Source organism: Salmo salar, chromosome 05 (assembly GCF_965601325.2).
Source record: "Salmo salar chromosome 05, fSalSal1, whole genome shotgun sequence".
In the NCBI taxonomy this organism is placed as follows: Eukaryota; Metazoa; Chordata; class Actinopteri; order Salmoniformes; family Salmonidae; genus Salmo; species Salmo salar.
In genome coordinates this window covers 23200429-23222970 of record NC_138295.1, presented here as the reverse complement: position 1 = coordinate 23222970, position 22542 = coordinate 23200429, and the positions used below count along the sequence as shown (strand labels likewise).

The 22542-nt window shown below is 44.6% G+C and overlaps 1 protein-coding gene across 1 annotated transcript in view; it reads left to right on the top strand.

Moving 5' to 3' along the window:
* The window catches only part of glra4a (glycine receptor, alpha 4a), an 81411-nt gene extending 65358 nt beyond the window's left edge, over positions 1-16053 (top strand). The window contains exons 6-9 of the mRNA XM_014199085.1: positions 8262-8399; positions 8707-8921; positions 11250-11399; positions 15040-16053. Of these exons, the coding sequence (XP_014054560.1) occupies positions 8262-8399; positions 8707-8921; positions 11250-11399; positions 15040-15336 (800 nt within the window). The 3' untranslated portion in view covers positions 15337-16053. The remainder of the gene's footprint in view (positions 1-8261; positions 8400-8706; positions 8922-11249; positions 11400-15039) is intronic.
* Positions 16054-22542: the final 6489 nt, after the last annotated feature.

Here is a 22542-nt window from a genome sequence, read left to right as displayed (position 1 = left end):
TTTCGGTTACAAGTCCAACGCTCTAACCACTAGGCTACCTGCCACCCCTTTGACAGTGATATCCCTTAAGGGTAATGAAATTAATGTGCGGTGTATCAAACATGTAGGAATCTCTTCATAAAAAATATAAATAGAACAAAGTCAGTGGATAAATCCTGGATATAGCATGTCCTTCCTTATTACCTAGATAAAAGGTCAAGAAAAAAAGAAGTCAATTCGCTACCCCCTTGCCCCCAGCACTGATGGCATCTGCCCCCCCACAAATCCAATTTCCAGGATATCAATAATGAAACCTTCATTTTATGTTCCCTTTTATTATATGACCCACCCCTGGTGCCCTCCACAAGGCCAGACAAAATAACTTAAGTCTAGTTAATATTCCTATTGCTTTGCCCCTCTGTTTCAATTGGAAGATCTTTACTAGTGTAGGAACTTGCTTGGAGCATATACACAGAGTATACCAAACATTACATTTACATTTAAGTCATTTAGCAGACGCTCTTATCCAGAGCGACTTACAAAATGGTGCATTCACCTTATGATATCCAGTGGAACAACCACTTTACAATAGTACATCTAAATCTTTTAAGGGGGGGGGGGGTTAGAAGGATTACTTTATCCTATCCTAGGTATTCCTTAAAGAGGTGGGGTTTCAGGTGTCTCCGGAAGGTGGTGATTGACTCCGCTGTCCTGGCGTCGTGAGGGAGCTTGTTCCACCATTGGGGTGCCAGAGCAGCGAACAGTTTTGACTGGGCTGAGCGGGAACTGTGCTTCCTCAGAGGTAGGGGGGCCAGCAGGCCAGAGGTGGATGAACGCAGTGCCCTTGTTTGGGTGTAGGGCCTGATCAGAGCCTGAAGGTATGGAGGTGCCGTTCCCTTCACAGCTCCGTAGGCAATCACCATGGTCTTGTAGCGGATGCGAGCTTCAACTGGAAGCCAGTGGAGAGAGCGGAGGAGCGGGGTGACGTGAGAGAACTTGGGAAGGTTGAACACCAGACAGGCTGCGGCGTTCTGGATGAGTTGTAGGGGTTTAATGGCACAGGCAGGGAGCCCAGCCAACAGCGAGTTGCAGTAATCCAGACGGGAGATGACAAGTGCCTGGATTAGGACCTGCGCCGCTTCCTGTGTGAGGCAGGGTCGTACTCTGCGAATGTTGTAGAGCATGAACCTACAGGATCGAGTCACCGCCTTGATGTTAGTGGAGAACGACAGGGTGTTGTCCAGGATCACGCCAAGGTTCTTAGCACTCTGGGAGGAGGACACAAGGGAGTTGTCAACCGTGATGGCGAGATCATGGAACGGGCAGTCCTTCCCCGGGAGGAAGAGCAGCCCCGTCTTGCCGAGGTTCAGCTTGAGCTGGTGATCCGTCATCCACACTGATATGTCTGACAGACATGCAGAGATGCGATTCGCCGCCTGGTTATCAGAAGGGGGAAAGGAGAACATTAATTGTGTGTCGTCTGCATAGCAATGATAGGAGAGACCATGTGAGGATATGACAGAGCCAAGTGACTTGGTGTATAGCGAGAATAGGAGAGGGCCTAGAACAGAGCCCTGGGGGACACCAGTGGTGAGAGCGCATGGTGCGGAGACAGATTCTCGCCACGCCACCTGGTAGGAGCGACCTGTCAGGTAGGACGCAATCCAAGCGTGGGCCGCGCCGGAGATGCCCAACTCGGAGAGGGTGGAGAGGAGGATCTGATGGTTCACAGTATCAAAGGCAGCAGATAGGTCTAGAAGGATGAGAGCAGAGGAGAGAGAGTTAGCTTTAGCAGTGCGGAGAGCCTCCGTGACACAGAGAAGAGCAGTCTCAGTTGAATGCCCAGTCTTGAAACCTGACTGATTAGGATCAAGAAGGTCATTCTGAGAGAGATAGCAGGAGAGCTGGCCAAGGACGGCACGTTCAAGAGTTTTGGAGAGAAAAGAAAGAAGGGATACTGGTCTGTAGTTGTTGACATCGGAGGGATCGAGTGTAGGTTTTTTCAGAAGGGGTGCAACTCTCGCTCTCTTGAAGACGGAAGGGACGTAGCCAGCGGTCAAGGATGAGTTGATGAGCGAGGTGAGGAAGGGGAGAAGGTCTCCGGAAATGGTCTGGAGAAGAGAGGAGGGGATAGGGTCAAGTGGGCAGGTTGTTGGGCGGCCGGCCGTCACAAGACGCGAGATTTCATCTGGAGAGAGAGGGGAGAAAGAGGTCAAAGCACAGGGTAGGGCAGTGTGAGCAGGACCAGCGGTGTCGTTTGACTTAGCAAACGAGGATCGGATATCGTCAACCTTCTTTTCAAAATGGTTGACGAAGTCATCCGCAGAGAGGGAGGAGGATTCAGGAGGGAGGAGAAGATAGCAAAGAGCTTCCTAGGGTTAGAGGCAGATGCTTGGAATTTAGAGTGGTAGAAAGTGGCTTTAGCAGCAGAGACAGAAGAGGAGAATGTAGAGAGGAGTGAGTGAAAGGATGCCAGGTCCGCAGGGAGGCGAGTTTTCCTCCATTTCCGCTCGGCTGCCCGGAGCCTTGTTCTGTGAGCTCGTAGTGAGTCGTCGAGCCACGGAGCAGGAGGGGAGGACCGAGCCGGCCTGGAGGATAGGGGACAGAGAAAATCAAAGGATGCAGAAAGGGAGGAGAGGAGGGTTGAGGAGGCAGAATCAGGAGATAGGTTGGAGAAGGTTTGAGCAGAGGGAAGAGATGATAGGATGGAAGAGGAGAGAGTAGCGGGAGAGAGAGAGCGAAGGTTGGGACGGCGCAATACCATCCGAGTAGGGGCAGATTGAGAAGTGTTGGATGAGAGCAAGAGGGAAAAGGATACAAGGTAGTGGTCGGAGATTTGGAGGGGAGTTGCAATGAGATTAGTGGAAGAACAGCATCTAGTAAAGATGAGGTCAAGCGTATTGCCTGCCTTGTGAGTAGGGGGGGGAAGGTGAGAGGGTGAGGTCAAAAGAGGAGAGGAGTGGAAAGAAGGAGGCAGAGAGGAATGAGTCAAAGGTAGACGTGGGGAGGTTAAAGTCACCCAGAACTGTGAGAGGTGAGCCATCCTCAGGAAAGGAACTTATCAAGGCGTCAAGCTCATTGATGAACTCTCCAAGGGAACCTGGAGGGCGATAAATGATAAGGATGTTAAGCTTGAAAGGGCTGGTAACTGTGACAGCATGGAATTCAAATGAGGAGATAGACAGATGGGTCAGGGGAGAAAGAGAGAATGTCCACTTGGGAGAGATGAGGATTCCAGTGCCACCACCCCGCTGGCTCGATGCTCTAGGGGTATGCGAGAACACGTGGGCAGACGAAGAGAGAGCAGTAGGAGTAGCAGTGTTATCTGTGGTAATCCATGTTTCCGTCAGCGCCAGGAAGTCTAGGGACTGGAGGGTAGCATAGGCTGAGATGAACTCAGCCTTGTTGGCTGCAGACCGGCAGTTCCAGAGGCTGCCGGAGACCTGGAACTCCACGTGGGTCGTGCGCGCTGGGACCACCAGGTTAGAGTGGCAGCGGCCACGCGGTGTGAAGCGTTTGTATGGCCTGTGCAGAGAGGAGAGAACAGGGATAGACAGACACATAGTTGACAAGCTACAGAAGTGTTGTTTCTTGTATTATTGTCTCCTGTGTCTTTAGAGAACTGTTTCACTTTGATATCCTTTTTCTTCTGTCCTGATTTTCTCTTTCTTTTCTTCTGTTAACTAGATATTCTTTGTTGTTCTTCGTTAGCTAGCTAGCTTCTTCCAAAAGAGTCCCTAGCAACTGCTTAGCAACTGGTAAACAATTCAGCTTGCTAAGATAACTACAATTTTATGAAAAATAGTTATTTTTCAAAAGCCTATCTTCTTTGTTTGTTGCTTGTTTTTTCTCCTATTCAGTCTTCATTAGGAACACCTTCCTAATATTGAGTTGCACCACCCCCCTTTTTGCCCTAGAACAGCCTCTAGAGTGTCCCACAGTATGAGTCATAATACCCATAAAACCTAGTGGTCAAACAGGGAAATGGTTCCAATTGTTTTTCCATTGGAACCATTTACCTGTTTGACCACTAGGTTTTATGGGTATTATGAAACCTCCACTGTGGGGTTCTATATGTCGGGGAATGGACACTGCTAGGTGTCCATGCCGGATGCTGGCCCGTGTTGACTCCAATGCTTCCCACGGTTGTATCAAGTTGGCTGGATGTCCTTTGGGTGGTGGACCATTCTTGATAAACATGGGAAACTGCTGAGCATGGAAAAACCCAGTAGCGTCGCAGTTCTTGACACAAACCGGTGTGCCTGGCACCTACTACCGTACCCTGTTCAAAGCCACTTAAATCTTTTGTCTTGCCCTTTCACCTTCTGAATGGCACACATACACAGTCCGTGTCTCAATTGTCTCAAGGCTTAAAAATCCTTCTTTAACCTGTCTCTTTCCCTTCATCTATACTGATTTGAAGTGGATTTAACAAGTGAGAACAATAAGGGATCATAGCTTTCATCTGGATTCGCTTGGCCAGTCTTTTGTATACTCAGTGTATTTCAATGCCAAATATGATAAAGATTAATAAATATATTTGTGGGAATCAATGCATGTACAGATGTAGGATCTTAATTTGACCTATATTGTCACAACAAAATAATCCTGCAGCAATAGGATTTGAAAGTTTAGTTCATAACTTTGCTTGATTGTGGATAGGCTATAAGTTGGCCACAATTAGGCTACATGAAAAGTGCTAAACTGTTAATGTAACCATGTTGGTTTTCTGTGAATTTATGCAAATTTGGAAGCGTGGTTCAGGAAAATTCTCAGCAACAAAAGAATGATCAAATTAAAATCCTACATCTGTGAGGTTCACTATTCTCAGCATTGCCCTACAGAGTAACCCGATACCACTGTCGTCGTCATCCCCCCCCCCCCCTCCGTTGTCTGCAGTTAAACCCTCCTAAAGTGTGGAGAGATCTTGTCCAACAGCGGAGAACGTGCCAGCCAGCAGGTTTACTACCTGACAGGGCCATTACAGGAGTCCTAATCATTTCTGATTAAAGGAAGCCCTCCTCTCCGTGGCTCTAAAGGGGCCGGCCAGCTCTGTTTTGACAAGTGTTACTACACCGCCCAAGGGTGTGATCACCTTGTCTGCCCGGGAGGACAGGGCGAGGACACAGTTGCAGGTTTAACTGCCACGCGATGTGCCAACTGCCAACGCTGCCACATTGAGAGGGAGGGAGGGGGGAGGGTAAGAGGGAGTGGTCTGAGGATTCCAGTGCTGTTTGTTAGCTGTAATCTTGATGCCTTGAACTCTAGTAAACATTTACATTTTTAATGTGTGCCTTATTCTGACAGATCATGTAGCTATTTCATAATTCAAACAATCTTTTTAATCATAATGTGTTCTTGTGACCCAATTTGGTATCATTAAGCTAGTAAGTAAATGGATAAAGTGTAAATCCACAGGACAGAGTTAGACTGGACTAATTCAGAGCACCATCTAAATGTGTTTTTTACAGGGACAAGGCCCATAAACATCAAAAATACACCAGACCACATCAATACAAAACCATATTCTCTACTAGGTAACCTTGTCAAACACATCCAGACAGTCCAGAGAACATTTCATCACCATTATGAAAACCTTGATATTCTCCTTGCTCGTTAATGAAGGTTGTGTGAATGACTCAGAAGTCAACAGGGGAGAAATACGTGTGTTTTAGTGGTGCCGTTGTTTTCAGTCTGCTGGTAAGGATCGGGGGATAATATCTTGAATAATTGATGTCTTTGTTACTCAGGCCCCAAGGGACCCCAGATGGACATCAGTAGTATTATTCAGATGTGTCAAGTATTCCACGGCAGCCTCAGCTTACTGTCCTTTGTCTGAGGCGAGGCACTTCTAATCAACTCCTGTATGCTGTGCTCTAATGGGGGGGTGCAAAGCAATTACAGTCTCGTCTTGAGTGGTTACGTATGGGTGCTTGGTCGAGTGTGATGTATGTTTGCTTACACTGTAACCTCGCCAAACTGACAGGCTTTGTGGGTCTTCAGCGGCACAAACACGTGTAAGCGAATGCAAGGGCAACCCTGCATCCATTAAGCCATTAGCTCCCGCTGTCGGGGAGGCATGCATCTCACGTTCACCCTTCGCATACAACCTTCAAGCAACCGGTCTGCCACTATGGTGTATGACCTTTATCATGACAAACAGGCGGAGAGGGAGATGTGAACAGAATGGCAGCTGGACTGAGGGACATCACCCTTTATACCCCACACCTCTCTCTCTTTACACCCCAGTCTATCTCTGTCCAACCCTCCATCTCTCCCATTCTCAACTCTATCCCTCTCTCCATATGTCTATCATTTAAGCTTGGGCGGTATACCGTATACCAGGTTATTTGGAAATGACCACGGGATGGTTTTTCAATACCATTTGAAACTTTCTTTTAAGTTTTTCAATACATTGTAGCTACTTTTTAAGTAAATACCTGCAGTCAACTTGTGCAATGCGTTAGGAGTTAAAGCAGGTTATTACATATTATTTTACATTATGAAGCTTATAGTTCACCAGAACAGTTGAGCCAGTCATGTGTAAATAGCACAAAGAGAGAAAGCCAGAGCAGGTGAGTCCAGCTGTGTATTCAGCTGTGTATTGACGGGTCGCGTTTCATATTGAATGTTTTTGGTTTCAATCGAGTGATCAGGGACGTGTAACTATAGATTTCTGTCAGAAATACGTTAGTGCAACACATTCGGCAGAAAATGGGTTAATTTTCATGAACAGAAGTGCAACGCTATTCGGCTGGCAGCCATACAAGGTTTTTGCAAAAATTATGCATGGCCATCATATTTCTAACGTTTATCATGTTTTTCTTGAAGTTCATCTTGCATTTTACCAGAGAAAAGTAGGTTGGCTATACCAAGAAAAGTACCAGAGAAAAGTAGCTACACATCAGTCAAAGCGCTGTCTGCTGATAGAATGCCCGTTCTTGAATTCCCATGAGTGGAGAGGTGCAACTGAAGCACAAAATGTGTGTGAGGCCCAGCAGAAATTACAAAAATAAGCATTTTAGATCTTCTTTACAAAACGCAGAATCAGATTTCTTACGCATATTATCTTTTTTTTTCCTGCATGAAAAATTCAGTCAGAGTGCAGTATAACCGAGGTACAATACAGTATAACTGCAGTTAAAGTGCACTATGCTGCAAATACTTTTTTTTACTACAGTAATTTTGCAGTGTAACTGCAGTTACAGTGCAGTATAACTGCAGTTATAAACTGGGTGGTTCGAGCCCTGAATGCTGATTTGGCTGACAGCCATGGTATATCAGACCGTATACCACAGGTATGAGAGAACATTTATTTTTACTCCTCTAATTACATTGGTAACCAGTTTATAATAGCAATAAGGAACGCTCGGGGGTTTGTGGTATATGGCCAATATATCACGGCTAAGGGCTGTATCAAGGCACTCCGCGTTGCGCATAAGAACATCCCTTAGCCGTGGCACATTGGCCATATACCACACACCCTCGTACCTTATTGCTTAATTATATTGCAGTACACTGCAGTTATTCTGCAATTACTGTGTCCAAAATACCACAGTCGACTGCAGTTACTGCACTTTTTTTGTAAGGGTGGCTAGTTATCTAAGTAAGATACTGAATTAATAAGGTGACGGGGCATCATAATGTCTTAGCTTTCTGCCGTGTCAAAGAAGTCAAAGCCCTTTGGATGAGTTATCTGTACAGCTGCCAATGCTATCTTTTTGATTTCCTTGCATTTTTCTCCTCTGCCTGTCTGCTCCTCTTCGTCTGCACTTTCCACATCTTCTCAGAGCAGAGCAGGCAGGCCCCTTGCCCTAGCGACTCCGGACAGACATTGTGTACACATGCTGCTTCAGAGCAGACAAGCATGGATCAAAACAGTGTTCATTTGCGCAATGTCTCATTCACATTCGCTTGTAAATGTCCAAACTCACCAAAAGTGACATTCGGTAGCTCCTACATATATTTATAACTTTATGAGCTGGATTGCCTGTCTTTGCAATTTGTTATTTTCGTGTGTGTTTGTTAGCATATTTAGCTAGCAGACTCCATGGAAATTCGCTATTACTTGCGCTACTTTTGTTTGCATTCTGGAAATAGATTCCCAATGGTCGTTTTTTTTGCGTTTGTTTGGCACCCCCTTGTGTATTAAGCATGTAATATTGTAAATCCCAGAATGACGATACAAAAATCTGGAAACCGCCCAACCCTTATATCTTTCCCTTTGCACCTCTGTTTCTCAATCTCTCCCACCCCTCCCCCCACTTTCTCGTTCTCTGTAGTTGGGTATACCATGAATGATCTGATCTTCGAGTGGTTGGCCAAGAACCCGGTGCAGGTGGCTGATGATCTGACGCTCCCACAGTTTGTGCTGAAAGATGAGCAGGATCTAGGCTACTGCACCAAGCACTACAACACAGGTGGGACCTTTGGTGTTACTTCACTTCCATTGTTCTTCTGGTAGAAATATAAATGACAGTATAGAGGTTTGGGGATTGAATCCAAGTTTAAGAAAAGTTCAGAGCATAAAGACAGTGCCTTCTGCTCACTTAGTTTAACTGAAAAATATATATATAATTAAGTGCTCAATGGAGTAGCAACAACTTCCTTCTCAACATGGACCAGTGGCAACTTTTCCCACCTACACATTTAAACTACATAAATTATTCTGAATATGCCAGAAAGACTGACACACATACTTGCCATTTCTATTGTTTCCGGTGGCAGGTAAATTCACCTGCATCGAGGTTAAGTTCCACCTGGAGAGACAGATGGGCTATTACCTGATCCAGATGTACATCCCCAGCCTGCTCATTGTCATCCTGTCCTGGGTCTCCTTCTGGATCAACATGGATGCTGCCCCGGCTAGAGTGGGCCTAGGCATCACCACCGTGCTCACTATGACCACCCAGAGCTCCGGGTCCCGTGCCTCTCTACCCAAGGTCAGCAGAGATAACGGTCTAGCAACATCAGGGATGTAGTGCGTTGAGGACAGACGTTCCGCTAGCGGAACGCCTCGCCAATATCCAATGGTAGAGCGTGGCGCGAAATACAAAATCCTCAGAAATGCAATAATTTCAATTTTTCAAACATACGACTATTTTAAAGACAAGACTCTCGTTAATCTAACCACATTGTCCGATTTCAAAAAGGCTTTACAGCGAAAGCAAAACACTGGATTATGTTAGGAGAGTACATAGCCAAAAACAATCACACAGCCATTTTCCAAGCAAGCATATATGTCACATAAACCCAAAACACAGCTAAATGAAGCACTAACCTTTGATGATCTTCATCAGATGACACTCCTAGGACATTATGTTATTCAATACATGCATGTTTTGTTCAATCAAGTTCATATTTATATAAAAAAACACAGCTTTTTACATTAGCATGTGATGTTCAGAACATGCATTCCCACCCAAAACTTCCGGTTAATTTACTAAATTACTCATCATAAACGTTGACAAAATACATAACAATTATTTTAAGCATTATAGATACAGAACTCCTTTATGCAATCGCTATGTCAGATTTTAAAATAGCTTTTTGGCGAAAGCACATTTTGCAATAATCTGAGTACATAGCTCAGCCATCACGGCTAGCTATTTTGACACCCGCCAAGTTCGGGGCTCACTTAACTCAGAATTACTATTAGAAAAATTGTATTACCTCTGCTGATCTTTGTCAGAATGCACTCCCAGGACTGCTACTTCCACAATAAATGTTGTTTTTGTTCCAAATAATCCATAGTTCTGTCCAAATACCTCTGTTTTGTTCGTGCGTTCAGGTCACTATTTGGATAGTGACCTGAACGCACAAACAAAACGAGACAAAAAATTAAAAATGTTCCTTTACCGTACTTGGAAGCATGTCAAACGCTGTTTAAAATCAATTTTAATGGTATTTTTCTCGTAAAAAACCCCCCGATAATATTCCAACCGGACAATAGTGTATTCATTCAAAGAGGAAAAGAAAAAACAGCATGGTCGTGGGACCGCGCATATCCAATCTCTCTGTCACCAGGCAGACCACTGACAAACTGAGCTACCTTACTCTGCCCAGAGACAGGAGACGCCTCAATCCGCTTTCTGAAGGCTTTAGAGAGCCAATGGAAGCCTTAGAAAGTGCTACGTAACATCTCAGATACTGTAGTTTCGATAGAGAACCAAAAGAAGAACTACAAATTCTCACAGGCCACTTCCTGCTTGGAATCTTCTCCGGTTTTTGCCTGCCATATGAGTTCTGTTATACTCAGACACCATTCAAACAGTTTTAGAAACTTCAGTGTTTTCTATCCAAATCTACTAATTATATGCATATTCTCATTTCTGGGCAAGAGTAGTAACCAGTTTAAATCGGGTACGTTTTTTTCATCCGACTGTGAAAATACTGCCCCCTATCCCAAACAGGTTAAAAAGTAAGGCAAGTAAGTGGGATGATGGATGGCGAGTATAGTAAGTGCTAGCAGTGCTAAGGCGCGTAAACACTATACACCAGATGCGTCGCTGTCAATGCAGAGCTTGTAGGAACCACTAGATTTGGTGGCTATGTATCTGAATCTTTCAAATTGTTTCAGTTCAATCAAATGACTCCTCTCCCAATGCTGATTGGCTATTTCAGATGTCACTTTAGCAGGCTGGTTCAAAGTAGACCATGCCAATTTTCGAGGTATGAAGCTAAGATCAATCTGATGTTACACCTGGTTATCATCACCTGACAGATCAACAGAACGCAATGTAACAGTCCAGTTCATAACCAATACTTCCAGCATCTGCAATGCTTGCCATGACGCACATGTGGCAGTACCTGGATAAGTAACTGCTGCCTCACGCTAGGCCTCTAGGTTCGACGGGTTAAGAAAATATCACAATAGCTAGGTTAGACTGGATAAGGAAATATCACAATAGCTAGGTTAGACTGGATAAGCACATATCACAATAACTAGGCCATGTCTAGACAGGTAGCCGGCAGACTATTGAATTTCCAATTTGAGTTGGACCTGTTTTGACCTTGGCGTGTTCATGAATAGAGCGGAGTTGACTTTCCCTGGGTCTTACTCTGACCTCTCAAGGATGATGTCTGCCTGTATCTTATTGACTCCCATTGGAATTCTGAGCCATTCTGAGGACATGGCTCCTTAGTCTGCCTGGTTGAGGGATGGGTTGAAAGTCCTTGCACCACACCGCCGTCATTATGCACACCAACACCTCAATTGATTGGCTATTGATGACCCGGTGACCTTGTGTGTTCCTTCCCTGCGTCTCCAGGTGTCCTACGTGAAGGCCATTGACATCTGGATGGCCGTGTGCTTGCTGTTCGTGTTCGCCGCACTGCTCGAGTACGCAGCAGTCAACTTTGTCTCACGGCAACACAAGGAGTTCATCAGACTGAGGAAGAAGCAGCGGCGGCAGAGAATAGTGAGTGTAAACCACCCCACACACACACACACCTGTCATCTCCTATCACACTGACTTTTGCCCCATGTTATGGTGCGCCTATGTTTATTCAGAAACTGACAACGGCAACAAACTACAGCTGGCCGTCACATTACATGAGAAAGATCAGCTCATTTCAGGCTCAGCTCATTTCCATGGTGAGCACTAACTTGCATAGAGGTTTGTGTGCTCCCTGCTCCCCCCGGCACACCATTCCCCTGCTGGGTTAACAGGCTGTTTTCCAGCCTCACATCACTGGAACTCTGGGAAAGTAATACAGGGGGTTTTAAAGGATGAACAAGAGCTTACGACTTAAATTGCTGATCTGAAGTATTACTTTCCAGGCAAACAACCTATCCACCATGTACCCACTTGTAGAGAGTGTAGAGCGGTAGTGCTACTGAGAGCATATGATCAAATGGAAGACCCTTTAGCGAAACAGAATTAAATCTCAAGAGCAGAGACAAGAGTCCGAAAGAATCACATTAAGCTGTGCTCCAAAATGGCTGGGCTGCTTTCCCAGACTTGTAGTAAAGCTTCCACTGTCCAGGGCAGACAAATCCCACAGATTTAATGAACCGTCTACTGGACCCAAATCAATAACAGGGGAGAAAATGATTGTCCATGAGAGCAAGAAGTAACTCCTCCCATAGCGGCTATATCGGTCCGCTAACACAGGACTAGTAAAGGGCCAGTACATTACTTTTGTGAGGAAATATTAATATTGTTTTTTAATTCCTATTTTTCAGGGGGTCCTTCAGCACCCCTACTTCCCTATGACTCCTCCTCTCCACATCAGTTGGGCAATTACTCCTGTCGTGAAATTTGGCTTCTGAATTATCCATCTAGGGTGGTATTGAAGCAAAGCCTTGGTCTGATGGAGCACACCTAGCTACTGCCACCGACTGACCAGGGTTCATCAATACCTATTGTACCTCCATGGTCTTCAGCTTTGAAAAACCAGAGAGAGCAGTTAGACCCTGAGTCCCAAGCACCCATGTACCTCTACTGTATACACTACAGCTTACATCATACAGGAATTAAAATGTGTTATATTGTAGGGTGTTTGCCGAGCCTACTCTAGTTCCTTCAGGATATTTTCCTCAGCCTCCTGAGCCACAGTAATTCCTTTGGTAACAGCTATGGATGATGAATTGTACTTTCAACGTTTTCCTTGAGCACTTCTGACTTACAGACTAAATAGCATAGCTTGTTTTCTGTTTATTTCCACATTTTATGTCCACTTCTTTTATCACATGTTTTGTCTCAAAGCTAGTGCTTTAGCTGAATTTGGAATGAAGCAGAGAACATTTCCTGCACTCAGCAAAAAGCAGATTAGCATTTCTGTGGAATGAAGTTTGAGGAACTAAGCGAATCTTTCTCTCGGGACCCTTGTAATATAATAAAAGCTGAGCAAATAAGTACACAGTCCAATGTGCAACTGGTTTCTAACTGGTTTTAAAAGAGAGAAAAGCATGGTTTCTGACTGGTATTGAGAGAATAGCATGGTTTCAAATGGCATTATTCCAATCTGTGTACTTGCTCCTTTCCCTACGGAGGCCATGGCCTTGGCCAATCAACCGGGGAGTGTCGAGTCACTGAGGAAAGTGAACGACCTGCATAGCAACAGCACTACCAGCACCAGCTACCACGGGAACCTGAATCAGCACTGCAGCGCCTGTGCCAGGGTAAAACCAACCCGTGTCACGTCTGACCCCAAACCGAATGTCTTCCGCCACTTCTGATCCCCAAACTGAATGTGTTCTGCTCCACCATGTGTCGCCCTAAAACAAGCCCCTTCTCACTCTCCTTCCCCTGGTTTGGCTCCTGACCTTCACTCCGTCCTAATTATAAACATTGATTTGAAGTCCGATGTCTTTCTATGTCTGCGGCTCCAGGTGTGTTCTCTCCCTCGTCTGTCATCACTTTGTGGGGGGGGGTTGGGTTTCACATTGCCTTCAGAAAGTATACATACCCCTTGAAATATACTTACCTGTTTGATTTCAAAGTGGCGACAACTACTTGCTGCTCTGACCCCCAAGCCAAAGTCGATAATGTAAAACGTTGGTGTGAATTTCTAGCAGTCGGGTAAAAGGAAAGTCACCAGAAGTGCAACTCCATTTTTAACACAAACCTTTCCACATACACTCAGTTTACACTCTGTAGCAGAAACGGACTGGCAATAGGGCAGTTCGGGAAAATGCTCGGTGGGCTGGTCCATCTTTAGGACGCAACGCGGGCGCAGCCCATGCATGGGCATGCAAATGTTATGATTTTTGCTCAGAATGATCACCATTTGGCTAATTGACTGCTGTCCAATTAACCAGACGCTGGCCCAAAATGTACCAACCCAGGGCCGGTTGTGTCAGAAATGCCCTGGCAAATTTCTGGTCCTTGTCCGCCTCTGCTTTGCAGAGTCAGGACACTGCATGCTGTTGATCCCAGTGGTGAGAACGCCACTCCTCTTCAACAAATCACAAAATGTGTACCGAAGATACCTGACTGGGGCCATGAGCACGGGCCAACGATGATGAGTACCTATTATCTTTAGTGAAACGCATCATTAGACCTCAGCACATGATCTACTGTAGTTTAGGTGGAAGTAGAAGAGATAATTAAGTGCAAGAAGATCTCCTCATCCTTCTGTTGTAAGGTGTAATTTGTCATTGTGTAACAGATAAATGGTTAGTTTCTACCAAGTTCACTTACAGCCAAGGAACAAGGCAGGCAAGTCGGAGAGGGAAGCCAATGCTCATTATTGAAGAAAGGAACATGGCGGAGCTGAAGTTGGGCTATAAATGGGGACATATTGGTAACTGCCCTTCACTAAGGGCATCAAGGGTCAGGGAGAGAGACACTCGAGGGGGGGGTCAATTGACTCACTGCTTTCACACTGACTATTAATCACCCAATTTAGATCCTACATCTCCACTTTCCCCCTGCCAAATGGCATCTTTCAAGGTGTCAAAGGACTGTCAGCGTTAAGCTACATGTCTATTAATATTCTCCACAAAGAAAGGGAACAGGGCGTCTCACTCTGCGTGGAAAGGGTGCCATCCATCACATGGTAATGCCCATTGTGAGTTTTTTGTCGGACCCTGACTTTTCACTCAGGCACCTTGAGAGATCCATTATTTCAGAAATTTAGGGGGAAAAGTGTCCTTAGCCTACAAAGAGAAATGGAGGTAATTTTTGTTATACTGATAATTAAAATTTCCCCTTCGCTTTAATGATGCTGTTCCTCTCCTTCTACCCTCCCTCTGTGTAGAGACACTCCGGAAAGGCAGATGATTGAACAAAAGTGATCTTAGGTCGCTGGCTTGATTAATTAATCAATCAATCAAACAAATGTATTTATAAAGCTCTTTATAAACATCATCTCTCATAAAGAATCCATCACACGAGGCAAAAGTACAACACTAAGCTGGAAATACAGCTCCCTTTAAGTTATATTTTCAGGCATGCTTGATGTTTTTTTGTTTCTTTTTATGTCGTGCCTTCACCCTATAGACCTTTTGCTACGATACACCCCAAATGACTGCGTCTGAGAATTATCCACTGGGAAGAAATATGAGCTGTTGACAGTGTGAAGCCAATCTGTGTTTTCCTTTTGATTCCCCAGGAAGAGGAACTGGCGAGAGACAGCCGTGGGTTTTACTTCCGCGGCTACGGACTGGGTCACTGCCTACAGACCAAGGATGGAACAACTGTGGAGGGGGCAACGGTCTTCACCCCGCCACCCCCAGCGGTGTCTACTGTTTATGATGGTGAAGCGGTCCGCAAGCGCTTCGTGGACCGGGCCAAGCGCATCGACACAATATCCAGGGCCGTCTTCCCTCTGAGCTTCCTCTTCTTCAACATTTTCTACTGGATCACCTACAAAGTGCTGCGACACGAAGACATCCATGCAAACTTGTAATACGCTCTCTGCTCTAATCCCCACAACTTCCTCATTGTTTCATGCTACAGTTTTTCTTCTTTCAACCAAAACTGCCTGCAAGATATACATTAAAAAAGGAGGATGAAGTGTTTGAGGCATATGCTTCATAACCATTGATCCTAAAACTCTGCTCAGGTAGGCCTTCAGGATCTCAGAGCGAGAGCATGTGAGCAGAGAACGAAGTGAAGATATGGATTCAAACTGGTGTTAGATTGCAGTTTGTTTTTTGCGTTCTCTTTTATCTTACTCTTGTTTTGACTGGATTACAACAGATGCTACAGACGCTAGACTAGAGACATAACAATGCTAGTCTTTGAACTTCTGCCTGAACTCTGAAGTCGTGGTCTTTGCCTTTAGCCATATTCCAAAGTGAATATTGATTGTAGCTGGATGGATAATGCTGACTTGAATTTTAACTCAATGCATCTTTGAATGAATGTTTTTAAAAAATAACAATAAAAAGGCTTTTTTTACAACTTTAGATTGCCAAATGAGGGAGGGATTGGGGTCTTTGATATTCTGGATATTTAATGGGGTGGGGATATGTTGTTTTAACTACATATGACGAGATTATATATGTATCACACACAAATGTATAAACTGTAGATAAACAGAGTTGTTCATCGATTGCACACCTCACAAATGTGTATTTCCTTTTGTCTAACATTTGAATAAATGGGATATTCTGCCAGGAAATTGCAATTGCTTTTGCTCCTCTGTCGCTAAATGTATTGTTGGCAGAAGATTGAAATTGCTCACATCACAGAAGTGCAGAGCTGTAATACACAGAAGATTCAAGACTGACTTTTAAAACAGTCAGGAAATTCCCCAACAGATTTACAGCATCATAGACAATTGGTTTCTGTTATAGTCTTCCATTAGTTTCCATTATAAACTGGGTGGTTGGAGTCCTGAATGCTGATTTTGCTGAAAGCCATGGTACAGTATATCAGACAATACCACAGGTATGACAAAAAAATACATTTTTACTGTTCTAATTGCATTGGTAAGCAGTTTATAATAGCAATAAGGCACCTTGGGGGTTTGTGGTATATGGGCAATATACCATGGCTAAGGGCTGTAATCCTAAAACCAGCCCCTTAGCCGTGGTCAATTCGTCATATACTACACCCCCTCAGGCAGTATTACTTAGAGTACAGCAACTGTGGGCCAAATTCCATTAGGCAAGTGCAAGAAGTGTTGCCACTATTTCATGAAATTTTACAACTTTGCCTCCCAGCAAATAGAACATCAGTGAGCATCAACAGTTTTTGAAGGCTTTTCCCCAGGGCATTAATTGTCACTAGCAGAAACATGCATCACCCCTATACTTTTTTCTATTAGAAGCGTCACTGCCAGAATCCTTGAGTGAAACGTATGAAAGCTCCCATTCATTTTCCTGTCCCCAGTGTGGCTATGGACGTGTGGAGACGTGGAAAGAAAGAGGGCATTGCCAGCAAGGGAGGATTAAGGTTTTTTTAATGGGAAATCAGAGGGTGTTTTATCAACTAATGAGTTTAAAAAGGACTTGCTGTTCACTGCTAATGATAATGAATTCAGACCAGCAACTTCAGCTTACTGTCCCTTGTCTGAGGCGAGGCATTCCTAATCAACTCTTGTTTGCTGTGCTCCCATGTGCGGGTGGATGTGGGGGTGTGATCTGTGCCTTTTAGATGTCTATGTTCATGGAAGGTTAAAGGTAGGAGGTTGTGGACACTTGATTGATTGATGCATACGGACAGACCTATTGTCAAAAACCAGCACGTAAACCAATCAGACTGAAAGGGAGTGGGATCTCATTACTTGGGGGATAGTTGCATACAATCTCCATACAATCAGATTTTGAAGGGGCTATTTTTCCCCTCTGATGGAGCTTGTCATTATGATTATGAAATTACGTGTATACTCTTCCACATGCCCACTGCAGAGTTAAACCAAGGTGGCCTAGAAGGCCCATAATAAAACACTGTCCTCACTATGACAAGTTACGGAGAGCTCGATTCCTGTTGTCTCAAATCAAGTTTGATGATGACCCCCTTTTCCAGACATAAATACATGAAAAGAAACATCGGAAATGGGGGAAGGTGAGGCACATTGCCTCAGAGAGTTGAAGGGTTTCTGGACATGAGAACGAATATAGTGGGTTGACACATTCGCTTAAACCCTGCATACTCGCCTCTGACAGCTTAAGTAGATTTTTGAAAAGGAAATCTGAGGGCAATAGGCAAATGTCAAAAAGATTGGATTTTGTAGTCAACAGCGAGGGTCTGTCCCCCGTTTTCTTCACAGCGATCACAACCCAAGGGGGAGAGAGTACAACAGGAAAAGTTCCAGAAATGGAGACTGCTGTAATTTACTTTAACAACCATTGCAGCAATAATGTATCCATTTATTTGAATTATGGCTCTGTAACATGAGAAGGCATTGTCTCATTTTGTGGAGAAAAATTGTGCTTTTGTGTCAGTTTAAGAGGCTTTTTTAAATCTGCAATCCATGACTGACACACAAAATAGGCCCTGTGCTTTCTGGCGCATCACTCCCACTACGCTCCATCCTGCTCCCACCTGCTTCATCCCCACCTCCTGAAGGGAACATCTATCCTCAGGGTCTCTTCACTCAGGGAAATGGGGGAAGATTGAGGGGTGGTGGGGCTCTAATGGATTCCAATAAAGTGGAATCTCACGGATGCCCCTGTAAGATGACTCCGCGGACCTTCCTCTTGACAAGCAACCGGGTTTCATAAGCTAACTGTCATTACGCACTTAATCCCCGGGAACATGAGGACTTTTACAAACACCGCGCTCGCTCTCTTGCACTCTCTGTGAGAGTAGCATGATTGATCTTGGCGAGGTGGCCCCCAGGTTTTCTCCTGATGGGCATCATAGGTAAAGGCGGAACCACAGAGCCCTCTAACGGTCTAATCAATAAACACATTTTCCATCGGAATGATGGCTTCAAATGAGAATATGAAATATTTATTCACTCACTCGACCGTAAAAGCCACTTGACGATGCCGCGTCATTCCCAACAGGTGACATCAGTCGACTTCGATGACTTCTGTAGCGAGGCATGTTTTTGTGTCTAAGAAAGGGAATTTGGCCCAACCAGGCACTGGAGAAAAGGATATGGTCTGTGTGTTTGTTCCATTTCTTTATGGCAGGCTTTATCATTTTCTGGTTGTCCATGAGCATTCAACAACACAGGTGAACAGAGGACAGACGTGTTGGTTTGATGGATGCGTTGGTCCGCTATGTCAAGGGCATGTCCTTGCCTCCCCCTTGGGGATAATCAACATGCTTTTGCCACTTCCTCGGAATAGCATGTCAATGGAAGCCACAGGTAAAAACTGATGTGTAAGCCACCACAGAGCATCCTAGGACTGTTGTAATCAATACTGTTGTCCTTTTGGATGAAAGCCTTTTCTGTTTTTCAGTACCATTTCTCACTCACAAGCACAGAAACACATGAATATAATAATAATTGATTACATTTGTAAAGCACTTTTCTCAAAGTGCATAAAATAACAAATAAAAACCAAATAGAATGATTGTTGACACAACTAGACAGGGGAACTGACACCAAGGAACCCAGCTGACGCTACAAGGGACAAGGACACCAAGGAACCCAGCTGACGCTACAAGGGACAAGGACACCAAGGAACCCAGCTGACGCTACAAGGGACAAGGACACCAAGGAACCCAGCTGACGCTACAAGGGACAAGGACACCAAGGAACCCAGCTGACGCTACAAGGGACAAGGACACCAAGGAACCCAGCTGACGCTACAAGGGACAAGGACACCAAGGAACCCAGCTGACGCTACAAGGGACAAGGACACCAAGGAACCCAGCTGACGCCACAAGGGACAAGGACACCAAGGAACACAGCTATCAACAGCAAATATGCACTTATCGAACTACTACCTTCCTCAGACTCGTACACTATAAAATATGATAGAGTGTTTGTACAGAGGGAATTGCTCCAAGCAGGGTTTTTAATGCAGACCTTGAAAATGTCACCAGGCACTTCAAATATAGATATCCGTGCATGGTGAATATACCTTTCATATGTGGTCGCTTCAATAGCTCCCTTTACGTAGGGGCCAGGAGAGAGGAGTGATCCTATTTAGCCGTTCCTCTCCCTTAGAATTCCCCTGACAACCTTATAAAGGCTCATGTCAATGTCTGTTTCCCCCACAACGTCACATCTACATTAAACAAAATACTCGGGACTCTCTTGCACGGTGCAGAGAAACACGGCGCAAACACACAATCCTCTGCACACCAACACAACTAAAAAAGCACCATCAATACCACTGGCCCAGAAAAGCCAAGGTGCACCACAATTAACCAGCTAGAGATTCTACATCAGCTGTAATCACATAAAAGGAGACACGTCCATACACAAACATGATTCATTTTTTATTTTCTCATTTCTGTTGTCTGAGGTGCAAGTAAGCCTGTTAAGTCCACTGGGAGCAACAGCAGAGATGCCACAACACACAACCATTACAGAGACAGAAACTCAATTTCGAGACTCTGTTTACTGAAAATCTGGAGGAAACCTGCAGTATACAGAGGAAACCATTTCCCCGGTATCCTGCAGCTCATCTGTCAATCTCAAAACCAAGGTTAAAAGCCCCCATAATTGATGGTGCCTTAAGGTCACAGAGAGATAATATTTGTAACTAGATAATATTTGTAACCAGGCTCCCTGTCTCTGTGGCAGAGGTTTCAAACCTTCCGCTAGATTTACGGCTGAAGCCCTTCTGAACACCCCCCCTCCCCCACCTTTCCGAGTGAGAAGACAAGGATACAGTCCAGTGTGTGATCAGTCCTCCGAGTGAGAAGACAAGGATACAGTCAGTGTGTGATCAGTCCTCCGAGTGAGAAGACAAGGATACAGTGAGTGTGTGATCAGTCCTCCGAGTGACAGGACAAGGATACAGTCCAGAGTGTGACGAGTCCTCCGAGTGGGAAGGAAATCCATTTAAAAAAGCATTTAGGTGCTCACTGTTCTGCACACTTAGCTATAGCAGCCTACATAGAAAATCCATACGATTTCCTTTTCACTAATCCCCCTCACTGCTTCTGCATTTCTTTAATTCAGTAATCTGAGAGAAATTCATTTTCAGCCTACAGTGGGGGAAAAAAGTATTTGATCCCCTGCTGATTTTGTATGTTTGCCCACTGATAAAGAAAGGATCAGTCTATAATTTTAATGGTAGGTTTATTTGAACAGTGAGAGACAGAATAACAACAAAAATATTCAGAAAAACGCATGTCAAAAATTTTATAAATTGATTTGCATTTTAATGAAGGAAATAAGTATTTGACCCCCTCTCAATCAGAAAGATTTCTAGCTCCCAGGTGTCTTTTATACAAGTAACGAGCTGAGATTAGGAGCACACGCTTAAAGGGAGTGCTCCTAACCTCAGCTTGTTACCTGTAAAAAAGACATATGTCCACAGAAGCAATCAATCAATCAGATTCCAAACTCTCCACCATGGCCGAGACCAAAGAGCTCTCCAAGGATAACAGGGACAAGATTGTAGACCTACACAAGGCTGGAATGGGCTACAAGACCATCGCCAAGAAGCTTGGTGAGAAGGTGACAACATTTGGTGCGATTATTTGCAAATGGAAGAAACACAAAAGAACTGTCAATATCCCTCGGCCTGGGGCTCCATGCAAGATCTCACCTCGTGGGGTTGCAATGATCATGAGAATGGTGGGGAATCAGCCCAGAACTACACGGGAGGATCTTGTCAATGATCTCAAGGCAGCTGGGACCATTGTCACCAAGAAAACAATTGGTAACACACTACGCCGTGAAGGACTGAAATCCTGCAGCGCCCACAAGGTCCCCCTGCTCAAGAATACATATACATGCCCGTCTGAAGTTTGCCAATGAACATCTGAATGATTCAGAGGACAACTGATGAAAGTGTTGTGGTCAGATGAGACCAAAATGGAGCTCTTTGGCATCAACTCAACTCGCTGTGTTTGGAGGAGAAGGAATGCTACCTATGACCCCAAGAACACCATCTCCACCCTCAAACATGGAGGTGGAAACATTATGCTTTGGGGGTGTTTTTCTGCTAAGGGGACAGGACAACTTCACCACATCATTTGACGGGGCCATGTACTGTCAAATCTTGGATGAGAACCTCCTTCCCTTAGCCAGGGCATTGAAAATGGGTCATGGATGGGTATTCCAGCATGACAATGACCCAAAACACACGACCAAGGTAACAAAGGAGTGGCTCAAGAAGAAGCACATTAAGGTCCTAGAGTGGCCTAGCCAGTCTCCAGACCTTAATCCCATAGAAAATATGTGGAGGGAGCTGAAGGTTCAAGTTGCCAAACGTCAGCCTCGAAACCTTAATGACTTGGAGAAGATCTGCAAAGAGGAGTGGGACATAATCCCTCCTGAGATGTGTGCAAACCTGGTGGCCAACTACAAGAAACGTCTGACCTCTGTGATTGCCAACAAGGGTTTTGCCACCAAGTACTAAGTCATGTTTTGCAGAGGGGTCAAATACTTATTTCCCTCATTAAAATGGAAACCATTTTATAACATTTTTGACATGCGTTTTTCTGGATTTTTTTGTTGTTATTCTGTCTCTCACTGTTCATATAAACCTACCATTAAAATTATAGACTGATCATTTCTTTGTAAGTGGGCAAACGTACAAAATCAGCAGGGGATCAAATACTTTTTTCCCCCCACTGTATATGCTTCATGGTTTATATGGAATGTTTACGGGCATGTGTTCCCACTACCCTTCTCCTCTTTATGTGAGAACATGACAGAAAGAGAAATAGCACTTTGGCAAATCCTTCAGTGTTGTGGAAAAGAATCACCGAAATGACTGCCAAGCCTCCTAACCAAATCTTTTCACTTGCATGATTAAAGTCAAGGAGAGCAGTCTAGTCACATAGACTAGATGTAACATAGTAAGCTTAAATCCGTGACACTGAAATGAGTATGATATGTTACGTTTGGTATGGTTACATAAGACTGATGGTTACTTAAGGCAAAAACAAAAATAGGGTGGTTGGTCGGTCGGTCGGTGTGGATGGGTGGGTGGGCGTATAGTGTGAACCCAAAGGTAGCAAGTTCGAATCTCATCACGGATAACTTTAGCATTTTTTCCAATTTACAACTACTTACTTATTTTTA